At 38.9% G+C, this 16,139-nt stretch overlaps 1 protein-coding gene across 1 annotated transcript in view; it reads right to left on the bottom strand.

Moving 5' to 3' along the window:
* Positions 1 to 9,401, bottom strand: part of nid1 (nidogen 1) — a 22,806-nt gene extending 13,405 nt beyond the window's left edge. Inside the window, exons 1-9 of the mRNA XM_015379598.1 lie at positions 9,134 to 9,401; positions 4,327 to 4,629; positions 4,023 to 4,249; positions 3,683 to 3,942; positions 3,359 to 3,499; positions 1,072 to 1,323; positions 779 to 979; positions 465 to 698; positions 230 to 367 (exon numbers count right to left, since the gene is read on the bottom strand). Coding sequence (XP_015235084.1) covers positions 230 to 367; positions 465 to 698; positions 779 to 979; positions 1,072 to 1,323; positions 3,359 to 3,499; positions 3,683 to 3,942; positions 4,023 to 4,249; positions 4,327 to 4,629; positions 9,134 to 9,337 — 1,960 coding nt within the window. The 5' untranslated portion in view covers positions 9,338 to 9,401. The remainder of the gene's footprint in view (positions 1 to 229; positions 368 to 464; positions 699 to 778; positions 980 to 1,071; positions 1,324 to 3,358; positions 3,500 to 3,682; positions 3,943 to 4,022; positions 4,250 to 4,326; positions 4,630 to 9,133) is intronic.
* Between the last annotated feature and the right edge of the window lie 6,738 nt (positions 9,402 to 16,139).

The following is a 16,139-nucleotide window of genomic DNA, read 5'->3' as shown; positions in this document are numbered from 1 at the left end:
AATTCGGAAAAGCTCTGTGATTATCTCCATCTATCTACCAACTTATATCTGGTAAGACACTTTGTCCCTTTTAAATATCAACAAAATTACGCTGCAATAATCTATTTTTTTATCATATGACCAGAACCTTCTTCCACCTTTATGATTTGTACCATGTGCCAAACTATCAATTGAATCAGAAAGTATCACTGTGGCTGTTGTGTATGCGTTTCATTGCATCCAGTCTTACCAAAACATGTACGGCCATCGCCATTAAATCCAGAGGCACACTGGCATGTAAAGTCGTTTCCTTGGCCAGGTCGGCAAACAGCATTGGTGTCACAGCGGTGTCTCCCAGTGAAACATGGGTTGTCTGCTGGTTCCCCCCCTTAAAAGAAAGAAAACATTGTTTTTTTTTCCTTTAATCGGTTGCAGCAAGAAGAACAGGACTCAAGTGTAATCACTAAATCCTCCTCTGCCCTCACCATTTACATCACCAATCTTATTGCTCATGGCCAAACGAAGGAGGTTATTGGGAGCATCATACAGAGCAAAGACTTGGTCCACGCTGAGCAGCTGGGTAGGCTTCATATCGCTCAAAGCATTGCCATGCTGGCAGCCCTGGAAGGAAATTCTCTGATTCCATTGATACCTTCTGTTTTCATTGGAGCCATCAGGCAAAATCACTTTGTAGTTGTGAGTAGAGGATGAGGTGATCACTGGAAGGTAAGTAGCCAGATAAGTGAGTAAAATAATGACAGATTAAAGGTTCAGAGACTGGATAGAAGTAATGTCTTACAGTTGTTGCTGTACTGGTAGATTTCTGTGTAAGGGTCTGTCTGGATGCTTGCACCTAGAGGCACCTCAGGGATTTGGCCATTAATGGTGGTGCTCACCACCAGGTGGTCCTGTTCATCAGTCCCTTTAAACTCCTGTCTAATGGTCAGCTTCTCGTTCCCAGGGAGGAAGGTTACTTCAGCCTGTCGGGTGAACTCCCCCCCTGCGTAGGACAGTGAAGAGAGTTAAGAGCCTGCCTCTGAAAAAAAGAGGAATGGTAATGCCTCATCCAGCATCAGTAGTTTACTTCCTCACCAATAATGCTGAAGCCGTTCTTAAAGCCAGGTTGCTCAAGAGCAAAGGCCCAACCGATCGCACCGCTGATGGCGGACAACGGCATCAGAGAAGGCCCCAGATCAGCAGGAATATCGCTGATGGCAACATAGGATCGACCATCGTTGACCACTACGTATGAGTGGAGGTCCTTGCTGCTGAATTCAATGGGAGATGGAGAGTTGCCAACAAACAGCCGTCCATTTACTTTACCATTCATCCTCTGTGGCTTTCCTGCAAAACACAAAGATAAACCTCTTTAATAATGAGCATTTCTCACTACGTCATATTCATCATTGAAAGCCTGACAATGGACTGGACATTCAAATATACTCCAGTCCCTGATTATAAATATAAATTCTGAATCTACTGTTTATTTACATTGTCTCTGATTTATTATTACTAGTATATTAATACATATCACATATATAAATGAATGAAAAGTGGATAAATGTAGGTGCAGGCAGAAATAAACTATTTCTTAAACCACAAATGAATGTCAACAGCTGGCAAAAATTCTTAGAAAGAAAATAATGATTCTTATATAGCAGCTATATCAATCAAAAGATTTTAGAAATATTCATGTATTAATTTAGGCATAGGAAATAAAACTTTTTACAAACTATTACGAACCCATTAATATTTGTAGGGAATAAAAGCTGCAATAAACCTAATCCTCTATCTGTAATAATTTCATAAAAGCCTTGATAACGCTTTTTGAAGTCAATTATGACTTTGTCTGTCAGGACTCCTGTCTTTGTCTTTGTGTTTCTGTGTTTGTCTCCCTTCATCCACCAGGAGGCGCCTGGTTCTGGTCCGCCTCCTCACACACCTGCTGATGGTTTCCTCGTTAAATGGAGTGCTCTTAAGCTGCTGACTGACACTACCTCGACGCCAGAGTGTTTGCCAGTTTTAGGTACTCTAGCCAAGCTGAGTTTTTGCTGAGTCAAACTGAGTTTTTGCCGACCTGAGTTTAACTTTGTTTTTGTCTTTGCCTCTCAGCAGGAAGTCATCCTGCAAACTGGATTTCTCGGACCTTTACTCCCTGGAAGGATCAGCTGAGCTTCAAACTGAGCTGGGTTTTTAAACAGGAGGTTTGGATCCACTTTCCCCAAGAGATCGTTTGAGCTTCTCACTGAGAAAGGGATTATTCTCCACTACGACCCGTTCAAGTACCGCAGGAAATTTGAGTGTCAGTCAGTTTCTCCGTTCACCAACTATCAACCGCATTCTGGGTAAACCCTGTTCCGCCCTCCACCGAATCAGACAAACACTGGAACCACGGCACACAGACAGGAGTCAAGGATTCAACAACTTCTCTGGAAACTTGAGTCGGCAATCAAATCCTCTTATCCAAGTTCACGAGTCAAATTCCCCACTGAGCCTGAACTAACTGTTGTGTCTTCCCCTCACTTTACAGTTCCGGTTGAGCAGTGTTCCGAGCAACACTTCTCCCTCTGTTTAACCTCTTCAATAAAACCTGTTAAACCTTTTCCCTGGTCTCTCTGTTCAGTTTTTCTGCATTTGGGTCTGAACTTTGTAAAATCATGACATTGTCTACATGTTTTTAACAACCGCCCTTTCAAAATTTGAAATAAGAGAACATTCCATTCATAAAACTGTGACGATACAAGGACTGTGCCCATATGCTTTGCAATAATATTAAATAAAACGTAGATATTAAAAAAATATATATATATTTAAAAAAAAAAAGACTGGACCAATATTGTTTTTTTCCCCCTAAACCCATGGATCTTGATGGAAATTAGTGTTCGCATTTCTCCTTTATTAAATCTCCAAGTAAGCCATTTTTAAAATGTCATGAAAGACAAAAAACAAAATAGTTTTTCAACTTTGACAGAAGCTATCTACTTTGGTCAAATTTGAGAAAGACGATGTCTTTCAGCGAAATAATATGAAGCAACTCAGGCCCACTGTTTAGAGGCTCTAATAGAACTGTAACTTCAGGCATGAAAATCAGAAACGGTGTGGAGCTAAAGACGCAAAATCATTTGCAGCATCTCTGGGGAATGATTTTTAGGAGATGCGCGAATAGAAATTGTTAAAGCTCTCTGTTTGCATATCTGGGCATTCTCCAACTGTATGCAGTGATAAAAGAGACTGAATGATAAAGGGGGATTGTAGTGCTATATTAGCATAAAAGCTGTTAAAGGTCCTTGGAAAACATGATAATGTGGAATATTATTAAAACCGGAACACCTGAAGTTTATTATTTTGTGTTTCAGAAAAAATTGGAAAAGAAGCATACCCTCTGCCACACACTGTATGCCGTTTCCATAGTAGCCAGGTCTACAGTGGCAACAGTATCCACTGGCATAATCTCTGCAGTCTGCAAAGTGGGAGCACTTGTTTCTGTTGGTGGCACATGTCCCAGGAAGGTATGTGAACACTAAGAACCCAGGAAAAAAAGAAAGAATAAGACATTTCAAGCACAGATAAATATTTACAGTTCAGTTAAGCCCTTTTTAATGGGAAGCTGTGTCCCAAAAAAGGTCTGTTTTTAGTTTATTCTGTCCTAAACGAACTAAAAGTTTGTAGTGGTATCATGACAAAAAGTTTTAGTTTTTCTCACCATTTACATCAATCTCTGCGTCATCGATCTCAACTACTTCTGGGTTCTGCGGCTGTAGTAGTTGGTATTGAACGGGAAGGACCTCAATCTGCCCAGCGTCGGGATTATTGGGAGAGGAATTCTGTAGTCTATGGCTTTCAGCAGCGGATAGTGGGGCCTCCGTTGGCAGATCGGTGACCTCCCCAGGAGCAACGTTGGAAAAATGGGGAGAAGTTCCAATCTCGTACACCCATACACCACGCATGCCTGAGTTGGTCTCTCTGTGAGACAGGAAGATTGATGTGATTCGAAAAAGTCGGACACTACAGTGAAACAGTGACTACTTCTGGGTGCTTCTTACTCTGCCAACGCCCTAACAGAAGCCTCGCTGTCTGTGGTGGTGCGGTAATATTGTCCCTGTATGGGACCGGAGAACCCTTCAACCAAACCTTTGCTGAAGCCAGCATGCATGATCATATCACCGTCTCCTAAAGGCGTGGTTACAAACTGTACCCCATCCCTTGGGTAGAGGAGAATGGCATATGAGGCAGTGTCCAGAGATGCAAGAACCAGCTGGAAGGTGTTCCTCTAAGCAAAACAAAATATCAGAGGTTGTTAATGATTAGCTCAACTACCGACTGGTTGCAGAGTCGCATCTTGCTCACCTTCTTCTCAATACCATCTTCTCTGGATTGGGGTTCATGAGCGGCGACGGTAATCCAGGTGATCACCACAGCAGCTGTGGGACTGACCTCATCATCCTCCGGGAATGCCCTGTTGATGTGCTCAGCTGCCCGACGGAGAACATCTGGGCTATAATCCTGACGGAAGGAAACTCTCCCCACACCGTCACTGGTGTCCAGATCTCCCTGCAGGGCTGCCACCATGCCGAACGTTGGAGGCATTTTACCAAGGTATGCCGACTCATCTGTTGGTTTTGCTGTGGCGACAAAACCGTTCGTGTTGATCTAAAATACAAGGAAAAACTAACGAGTTAGATAAGAATATAAAAAAAGGGGTTTAAGCTTTGTTTTGAAACATCACAGACAAACTCAATTTACTCTGACTCCCTTTGATCTCTTTTCCAAACTCATTACACTAATGATCCTAAAGAGCTGTTTTGTTCCCTCCAAGTTCTAATGAACAAACAAGCTCCCATTTAATACAGCTTTTACACACTTACTAGTTTAATACGAGCACACGTGAAGTCTTAAAACCAGTGGGATTATGAAAACACATCCTTCCTGTAAGGAAAACAAGAAAACTCTTCCATGTCCAGGCTGTGCCGTTTCCTGTCCTGTCCCCTGAAGAACTGCCCCGGAGAGCTTGAAGATTGCAAACTAATCTTCATTACAGAAACTTCCTGCCAAACTGGGGGAATAATCAGCCAGTGTGATCTCACAGATGTGGAGAGGAGAGACGGACCTTTATAGATAGCTGTCAACATATGTTAAGACTTGATAAAATGTAAATTACCCCCAGAAGGAGATGATAACACCCTTTGACCTAATTACGAAAGGCCTTTTTGTTTAACCATGTCTGCACTCTAACCAGTGGAAAACAGTTAACCCCCACAGGGCTCACAGTTCAGAACAGACTGTGTCACAAATGAAAAACAGAACTCTTTAAAGGAAAGCTTAGCTCCGATGCTGCGTTGTTCACATCATAGCACAGATTTAGCTGTTTTCATTTAATTTGTAGAAACTGGATGTTATAAAGCTAAACATCCACGATCAGTTGGATCACACATTTTAGATGATGATGTTTTTTGCTCCTTGAATCTTTTACTGAGTTATTTCTACAATTAAGACATCTTGGAGTATTTTTTTGGTTTGCTTCTCAACTATTTTTGAACACATAAATTTACATTTTAAAGTCCACTACATTGTTAAAACTATTCCTTATCATAACTTGGAAACAATAGAATCAATGTATCAAATAAGAGCATTAATAACTAAGGTAAAAAGTTAAGAACATTTCATTATATCACATCCATGTCTTCACTGTAAATGATCTGTTTTCATTCATAAGTCACAACATACATTCATTATTCATGGAAGCAAGATGCTGAAATATTAAAATCAGGTTTCGGAACTTAAAGAAAATGTGTCTTACTTACAAAACACTGATTATATTACACATAAAATGTTTTAAAAGCTGTTTTGATCAAATGTCTAGAATAGCAAACCTTTTATTTAACAGATTAATTGGACTTGTGCATTGATTACTTGCCCTTTTGGTTTGTAACTAACTGGGTTTTTTGACAAAATATTCTGAAACACAACTTTGTAATTTTTATTTAATAATGTGTCAAATGTTTTGACAACTTAGAACTCTAGAAACAGAAATTTCTTTTTGTAAATTTAGCTTTTTTCATATTAAATTAAATTCACAGTATTTTTGTTGTATTATGTTTATTTATTTAAAACCAATTTAGTTAATTCTATAATAACATCACCAATTCCATAAAGCAGCTTAACAAACATAAAATTTGAAGGGAAAACAACTATTAACTATAATGTAACTTAGTTTACTTAGTCATATCCTAATAGATAATGATATAAAACTAATAAAATCAGTTAGGATTTAACTTGATAAACTAAAAAAGGATCATAGTTATATTAAAAGTTAAACATACTGGGATTTTCAGGTCATACCGTCCACTCAAAGCCATTTACACTTAGGCCATAATTATAAAATAGTCATACACTGATATTTTGATAGTTAACTTTCAGCCAAGTGCCTTGCCCAGGTGCACATCAGCATGTGGCAAGAAGAAACTGGGATCTAACCTTCAATTTATGGATTGCAATACAACTTATCTTCCCACTGAGACACAGTCGCCCATTTTTATCACACTGCAGCGACTAACAGTGTGATACCATTGGTTAAAAGCTGGTTGAAATGTCCTTGAATCATTTTGTAAAGCCCAAATAAAGATGTCACCACTTTGTAGGCTCTTGAATCAAAGCTTTAAGCTCCAAGGTTGAGCACACAAACAAGGAATAAACTTGGATTCCCCTTTCCTCCCAGTCCAGACACTATAAGTATAAATAAATAACAAGGAAATTACTAATCATTTTGTTTGTATACAAATTATACATGTTTTCCCAAAAGAGGAAGAGATACTCAGACTTTTAAATGATCATGAGGCGGATGAAGAGCCTGTCAATGTGGGGTGTTTTTTTTTCTTCCTACAAACAGCATTTGTAGGCCTGATCTAAAATCAAAAGTCTCAACAGTTTGTTTCCAGGATGTGTATATGCAGATGTGTTAGCGGCACCTTTCCTTCACCCAGAGAGTCCCAGTGATCCTCTTTGCAGAACTATATGGTGGTTGCAGCCTGGACCTGCCGTGTTTGAGGATTAGCCAAACCGCCGAGTGATGGACGAATAAAGGGCATAATGAATAATGACAGCATGACCAGCAACCAGGATGTACAATTTCTGCTGGATCGTCTGCTTGGCCTCTCAAGAAAGGGAGGTTCCCAGAATCCACAGCAGAAGCAGCGTTGAGAAGAGTCGGGAGGTAGTGGAGGGTGTTCTCTGGAAGTCCACCATCACCTCTCCTAACATACTGAAGGTCTCTCACTGCATCAGCTGATCCACAACTGGTCTGTATAAGACTTGTCATGAGTCAGACCACCGACAGTGGTGTCATCAACAGACAAGTCAGACTGATAGGTTAATTCACAACACCTGAGTTAACTGATGATCAATTATAACGTCCAAGAATGAGAAAGACCTCGGGTGGAGATGTTTGCTGAAGCTGATTATCAGAGATGGCAAAAGTAAGTGTTAAAAAATACTCTGGTAAAAGTGGAAGTACTGATTAAACTTCTTTACTCAAGTAAAAGTAACAAAGTACAGTCTGCCAATAGGACTAGATCTCCGTTGTGTTCATTTTCAATCATCTCGTCGTCCATGCTACTATGCTAACGCCACCGCCACCAAGCTGCAATGATTTGCCGCGAATGAATTCCGCCGAATCTGTCGATTCATCTTGTAGTGGTGCGTCAAATGCAACGTAGATTCCCATCCAATTAGATTGAATTTGGTATTGATGACGTGAAAAATAATAACGGTAACTCCATTGAAATGATTCAAAACTAAAGTAACGAGCCAAATTTTTAAAATGTAAGGAGTAGAAAGTACAGATATTTGTGTAAAAATGTAAGGAGTGGAAGTAAAAAGTCGCCATAAAAATAAGTAGTAAAGTAAAGTAAAAATATCTGAAAAATCTACTTGAGTACAGTAACGAAGTATTTGTACTTCGTTACTTCCCATCTCTGCTGATTATAGAGACTCTTCTTTAAATGCAACATAAAAAGCCAGATAACAGTTAAAAGAGGCTCCCAGTGAGAAAGATCTTAATTGGTGGAGACCCGGTCTAATAAAACAAAAAGTTACATAATTATCATCATTACACTGGGAAGGGGGGAACATTTTTTTCTTCCTAATGGATAATGGCCCAAAGGAGACAGCCAAGCTTGATACAAAGTGGCACAAGGGCAACACAGTCAAAGTTATGGAGCTGCAAGTACAAAACCCTCACCTTGATCTCACAGAAAAGAGAGTTTCCTAACAGAGTTGGATAAATTATTCAAACTGATCTATACCAGTAAATATTCTTCAATCTACATTTGTTTTTATCATTCTCACATCTCAGATTACCCCACAGCAGAAATATAAAGGGATTGCTATTCTATTATAGAAATCAGAGTACATGTTACATCAGTTCTGTCTGAAAGAAAAATAATTATGGTAAAGCAGGTAAAAGACACTTCTACCTTAGAAGACAGTTTAAAAGTAATTATCTCTATAATTATCAAGACATTTAGCTTATAAAGATATTTTTGCAATCCTAACTGATCTAAAACTGTTAATGCTTGGTCGGTTTCTGTAGAGAAAATGTATCTCATTTCAACCTTGAGTGATCTAAACACATTCAATCTGCTGTGACTCCTGGCTGTGCAGCACAATCAGCAGATGTTTTAGACATCAGAATCAGAGCATAAAGGGCGGTTTGTTCACCCGAAAGGTTGATTTTTATTTTTTTAAACAACTAGGGAAAACAGTCAAATTAAAGATTAAACATTCTCAGAAAATTTGGTCCAAGAGCACATTTTTCACATACCAGAGCTTTATGCAACCTAAACTCATCATTGGATCTTTTTTGGGGGGTTGGATATGTAAACAGTGACACGATAAGCAAGAGAAGCGGGTTCCAAAAGCTTTAGGAGGGGCGATTAAAACTTATTAGATTTGCTTTAATACTCACGATCAACAAAAACCGCTGGAGAAAGATTTTCAAACTTTCAGAAATTGTAAACGGATGCTGTTTCTGGCCGCGTTCTTGTTTGGGTTATGCGCAATTACGCAAAGAAATCCCCAAAACAACCAATAAAAACCTAGAAATACATGTTGGTTACTTAGTCTCCGCTACAAATCAATGAATTACTGGTTTACTTACAAAAATACTGTCGAATGTGCCATCATAAAAAAACAGGGGCTTGGTGAGTGAGAGGCGGTATGTCTGGTCATTCGCTGGGTCCAATAACTGGTCTCCTGCGCCCGAACCGAAAGGGAAAAGCTCGTCTCGTCTTATGCTCTGCACGGATGCTATGAATCCGACAAAACTGGCCCAAAGGAACCATCCTGAATTTAACCAACCCATTGTTCCAGTTTCACAAGCAGCAGAACATCCAGACTGGGGAAATAAGAAAGACTAAATGAACTGCTGGCCCTGGAGTGGAGACGTAAGGAGTGGGCGGAGTGCTGCGCAGCGAACCGCCAAAGGCTCAGAACACAAAAAAGATTACAGACACATAACAGAAAACTTCTTTATTTCAGTATTTTTATTTAAAAAGCACTTTTTGTGTTTTGTTTGTTTTCTTTTATAGAAGAAAAAAGAATATTAACCACAATGTAATATTCAAAAAAACTAGATTTAAACCTGGAGAGACTCACACAGAGAAAATCTGCAATTAGAAAAGTTTTATTCACTTTATTTACACAGGTAACACCATCATCTAAGGAAAACCTATTGATTGCAAGCACCCATTCACTCTGCAATCCCTCCCACTGAGCATGCATGGAGCGATAGTGGAGAGGAAAACTCAGTTTTAACAGGAAGAAACCTCAGTAGAATCAGGCTAAGTAGAAGCGAGGCCATCTGCTGAGGCCGACTGGGATTCAAGGAGACAGAAGTAGATAAAGACATAAGTTAAATAAGTTCTTTGGCGCTCAGGACCAGGCAGAAGACTTTGATGCTGTGAATCAATATTCGCTTGGATGAGTAACCAAGAAAAGGTTTAGAGTAGTCTTCCCCCGGGGTCCACGCATTGGTGGTGGAATAAGCCAGAGGCTGAGTGGGACTGAGAATAGGTCTGAGAATGAAGGAGGAGATGGGGTGGAGGTGCGAGAGAGAGAATCTGAGCCAGTAGATAACTGAAGGGGATCATGATGACTGGCTTCGGAGAAGGTGCGTGTGCTGTTCACTGGTGCCAGGGGCCCTCCGACCACCATCAGTAGGCAATGCGGGTGAAGTGTCTTGCCCAAGGACACGAAACAGAAAGCCGTCAAATCTTCAGTTGTAGGGTAAACTCTTACATCCGATGCTGCTGTTGCCCCTGTTAAGAGTCTCCAGATTGAATTTCTGCTTAAACTTCATGTTTACAGTGACTGCAGGAAGAAAAAAACCTCTCCCACAACAACCCAACTTAGGAATTTAGATGTTTGTACTTTATTCAATGTATTAAGTAGAATTGATTTCAAACTTCTAATGTCAGGCGGTATGTTTAGGGCGGTTGTCTATTTGAAAGAGCAATTGAATCCCAGATATCAGGAGATGCTGCCTTAAAACTTCCACATTATGTTTGTGCCATTTGTTTTGTGAAGTGCCAAACATCCTAAAAGTCATGTCTTCAGACTGTGGGGATAAGTCAGAGTATTAACAGGGAGAACATGCATACTCCATGCAGAAAGAACTCTAACCCATGCACACACTTCCTCCAGCAAAGCAATATTACTACAAACTGTGTCTCCATGACACTTATCCTTCCTGACGTCTTTTCGTGTTTTCAGTGATGTCAGACAAAGAAGCAGAGATAAGAAAAGACATCCACAGGTTTGCCTGTATTTAACTCAATGCGGTAAATTAGCCAATCACAAGCTTACAAAGCCAAGTCATCATCACCAAGGGTGTTCTAAATTATTTCATATTTAATTTATATTACATTAATTATATGTATCCATATATATATTGCAGTAACTGCAGTTATTCACAAAACACTGTAAAGTATATGGAAGTGTTGCAAAAGACAAAACGTTTCTCTATGTTATGATGTCATGTCTGATTTACTGAGAAGCTGAACTTGTATTTTTTGTTCAATAAAAGTCAGAATAATAAAAATCAATACAAATAAATGATAGAAAAATATCACACTGTAAAGAACTGTCTTTCTTTCTGCGTTTTGGTTCATAGTCAAAAGTTCCATTAAAGACACAAAATATCAAAATTCACTGAAAGTCAGTGTATTTAGATGATGATGCTGTTATCCGTTCAGAGGCCACTGTGTATGAAATCTCAGAGCTGATTTCAGGCCATGGGATCATCAGCATATGGACCAGTAAGCACCAAGAGAGCTCTATGCCCAGTGGGCCTGATATTGTGTAAACGGCAGTAATATAAAGCAGTGCGGCATTTGTTAATCACACGGGTCATGCTGCAGCAGCTATCACATTCAACCCCAGCTGGGATAATGAGGACATGCTGGTAGGAGTCTCTGACCCACTAACAGATGATCAGTCATCCATCCAATACTTTGGCAAAACTCATTTCATTCTTTTGGGGCTTTTGTTATGGTATTTAGTTCCCATGGTAACCATAATTCCCAATCAAAGTTTTTTTCAAGGAATCACAATGCTTATTATTGAAGCTGAGATTTCCTGTCCTTCATAATAAAATACGTTTTTTATACATTCAAAATGTATCCTCACAGTTCTATGACTATACACAAGGTCTAAGTTACAGACTGGGCTGTTTCTGGGTTGTTGCAGGTAACAGAATTAACACACTGGAAGATAGGTTGGGTACACTCTGGTGTCAGCGAGGTTTGTAGAGGACCCAAAGGCAGAGATGGAGGCTGTGGTGGTTTCTTGTTGATTTAATCATTAATTGGTGGCAACAGAATCATTAATCCAGAAATAACTGACCTGGGGACATAGAACCCAGAACAGAGGGGCATACTGGGCTTCAGACGGGTGGAAGATAATCCAGCCAAGATTAACTGCAGAGGAGGAGTATTTATGCCAAACAGAACAATGAATAATCAGCTAATTGGGGGCAGGTGTAGACAGAAGTAACTAGAAGGGAGCAAAGGGAAAGGATAGTCCCACAAGGGGGCAACAGAGAGTAACTAAGAAATACAAGATGGCTTGAATATAACTAGAAAATAACTTAACTTACACTAAATAGAATTGAAACTAATGACTTAGAAAACACAGACTCACATAAATCAGAGTTTAAGTGAAAACCCAAATTGAAAAAAGAAAATAAATAAATAAAATCCAGATCAACAGATCATGACAGAAAGGGTGCATTTTTTAAACCAGGGCAACACAACCGTAAGCATACTCACTCAAAAGGGTAGTTTAGAGACACTGATTAATTTATGCATAAACATGCATATTTTTAGACTATAGGAGGAAGCAAGAGTAACTGGAGATAACCTGCACATGCAGGATGACTTGCAAACTCCATGCAGAACAGAACAGGAGCTTCTCTCTGCAAAGCAATAGAGCTGTGTCACCTGGCTCCCCTGAATGTGATCTATTAATTATTTACATATAAGAGAAAGAAAATTATAAATGTGAAAACATGGGAACAATAGAAAGTATACTGAGGCCAAAAAAGTAATGAAAATTTGCCAAACAGACATCTTTTAGAATAGAATAGAAAATTCCTTTATTGTCCCACAATGCGGAAATTATGGTTTTACAGCAGCAGCAAAAGATTATAGCAACATTATTTTATGATCTTTTTATGATTAAGATTTAAATACAGACATATAAGCTGTCAAAATCAATTTATTCTGTAAAAATTAAAATTGTCCTTAAACTTAACAAATAAAAGAAATCCTCCTCTAATCATTCGGTAGGTGTTTTAACATTTGCAACTCCAAATATACCAACTTTTTTTCCTTTTCAGCAGTTAGTTGTAAAAAAAAAGGGTTCTGTCAAAAACTTATGATCTAAAAATGATTTTAAAATGGATCATTTGTCTGAATTTATTTGACCAGTTTTCTGGGATTAATGATAAGGCTGCTCACACACCTTTATGACAACTCTAATTTAAAATAATTTGCCACATTTTTTTTTTATAAATTTATTGCATTAATAACTTAAATGGATCAAATGTAAGCTCAGTAAAATTGGATTGAAGTTTCATCAAATAACTCATACAATTCAATCAGAAACAAAAATTTAACTCATTACCGTGCTGAATTAACTGTGCTCTTCGATCTAATATTTGATTACATTTTTGCACTCTATAAATAACTTAATGATAATAAACTAAATCATATAAGTATTGGAGAGCCAGATTTAGTAACTTCAAGGCCGTTTCTGTTTATGTGCAGTCAAACGCCGCCACCTACTGGCCTTAGAAGTAATTGTATTGTTGTAATCATTAACAGATGAAGACCAGTCTATCAAATCTTTTGTCTGGTGCCCAGATCTTCTCAGGACAGGTAATTTCGCTTGAACATTGCTTGTGTCCTCCTGTAAATGTCCATCATTTTCAGCATTTGATGCTCTGCTTGCTCTGAATGCATTAGCATTAATCTCAGTCTCTGTGACAGTCTCTTTTGTTTTCAAAATAACTTCTTGTTTACAGAAGGCTTTGTCAGTCTTCAGTTCGTAGGATCTACCTCCTGGAGTAGAGTTGCTTGCTGTTCCATGCATCTTGATCCTGAATTCGTACCACATCCGTGGTACCACATGGCGAGTGGACTCGGAGGTTTCGTTGACTGGTCATAAAGCTGTTTCTGTTTCCATTTCATGTTCTGCAACTTTGTCTGTATCCCTGTGTTGTGCTTGATGTCTGTGTAACAGGGACGGGTTGTGCGCAATTTGCTGTTCATTAAAGTTCTGCTGCAGATAAACCACATTCAAGTGGGGCAGCTCTGTTGCTTAGAAGAGCTAAGTGAGAATCTGAATTGCCATCTGTGGTCTTTCTCAGAATGTGTTTCATGATGTTCACCCCCTTTTCAGCTTTGCCATTTGCCTTCGCATGCTGAGGGCTGGATGTTACGCCACTCTTTGCACTTGTAATAAGGACCATTGTCACTCACTACAGTCTTTGGTATTCCATGTCGGGGAAATATGGACTTTACATGCATAATGACAGTACTGGCATTTGTTCTTGACATGATACTTAAAGCAGGCATATTTCTTGGAATGGACAAATGACTGTGTTCCCAGTAGAACAACTGGGCAACAGAACATAAGCATATGAACAGGTAAAATAAGGAGAACATAGAACAGCTGACTTCCAAAATGGGTCCATTTCTAAACATCTCCATTAACCCTGATGATGGATGGGCAGGGAGTCCTCACAGTCGGTGGGAGACTGCCTCCAGACTGCAGAAAATCCTATTATAGGATGATGAAGTCTAGCATTGTCCAACATACTTTCTGTAGTGGCGATTGTCTGTCAAACCACACATCCAATAAACTTCCAATAAGCCACTATAGGCACTGGGGTCACGTTTTCTTGAGACAGGCAAAAGAAGTTGAAGTCCAAACTTGTAGATGTTCAGTTGATTTATTTCCTATATTTTTTGCAATATTACAGAGTTCAAACATTCCTTGCTCTGTCACCTCTCTTGCACTGGTAAAAACCCATAGGCCCCTAACCCAAATGCCTGCTGGTCCTTACCAGGCTCCTACAATTATAGAAAGTGGACCGCCCACATTTCTTCCTGTTGTACATAACAAAGAAAGAAAAAAAATGATAAAACAACAAAAAATAAATACACAAAATTCAACAATTAACCTATAAATAAAGTCTGTAAATAATACAAAAAATATATAAGTTTAAGAATTACACAATTCAAATGGATAAAGAAATAAATATAGCTCCAACACTTTTTATAACTCCCTTGTGGGGCTGTGTATTTACATTGGCCCGAATAAAAAACAAGATTACAACTGGATTAATTGTATTATACAATTTATATCTATTTGCCGACATTAGATGTCACTAAGAACCTTCTGCAGCAACCTGTTATCTTCCACACCTTGAAGGATAGATTTGTCTCTCACGTATACACTGTTCCAGTTTTGGACGCCATTACCCACTCATTGCCACTCAGTAGATCTGGTTTCGCTTGTATCTCTTTCCTTGTCTGTGGGGAGACTGATGTTGGAACCAGTGGCTGCTGGCCAATAGAGGGCCTCACACCCAATGACACTGATTAAGACATAAATAAAATAAATATATATATATTTTAATTTAACCTTTATTTAACCAGGAAAAAATCCCATTGAGATTAAAAACCTCTTTTTCAAGCGAGTGCTGGCCAAGAGGCAGCAAAGTTACATAAGAAACATAGATACATTAAAATAAATGACAGGTGCATAAAAAATAAAAACATATCAAGTAAAACAATTACAGATCATTGAGGCTGCTTCAAATTCTTTCACTTTCGACTTAAAAGCATTTCAAGATAAAAACTAAGTCAAGTTCCAGTTTCTTTGTAAAAACAAAATCCCTGCACAAGGAGCTGCGTAGCTAAAGGCATTCTTCCCTAGTTCTGTGCAGGCAAAAGGAACAGTGAGCAACAGCTGATTGTTGGACCTCAGGACATAAGAGGCCATGCCTTTCTGTGTTAGTAAGGTACAAATGTAAGAGGGCAGTAATATATTTTTTTTATAATTTAATTTTGGGGTCCTTTGATTAGAACTCATTTCAGTTAGTTTCATTGTGGTTCTGAAGACCTGATTTAATCATGAAAAGGAGGGAAGAAGTCCAATGAAATAAGCTGAGATGAACATGATGGGTTTTATTCTGGAAATCAACTGTCCTTCATTCAGTTCACTTTGACTTAATTCCTGTTTTTACTACTCATGTTTTCTACTCCCACTCCTGCAGTTTATTAATAATAAACATTATTATTCCTTGATGTTTGCCTCCATGTGACTCTAAACACACTCTGCAAACATATAGGAAATGGGCCGTATTTAGTGAAACTACACCAGGAGAGGAAGTTTTATTGAAATTTTATTGTAATCAAAAGCGGGGCCCAGAAGAAAATCTTTGGGAACCACTGATATAAGGGGATGTGAAATCCCCTTTTCTGATCTTTTATTTTCATTTTACTTCATTCATGCTGAGTAATCTTCATCTGTCCACCAGTGATGCGAGGCAGAGCGCCATCGTTTCTGCTCTTTCAGCAGCTAATCTGCTCAGAGAC

Source organism: Cyprinodon variegatus, unplaced genomic scaffold (genome assembly GCF_000732505.1).
Source record: "Cyprinodon variegatus isolate N-32 unplaced genomic scaffold, C_variegatus-1.0 Scaffold195, whole genome shotgun sequence".
In the NCBI taxonomy this organism is placed as follows: domain Eukaryota; kingdom Metazoa; phylum Chordata; class Actinopteri; order Cyprinodontiformes; family Cyprinodontidae; genus Cyprinodon; species Cyprinodon variegatus.
This window is presented reverse-complemented; position numbering and strand designations above follow the sequence as displayed.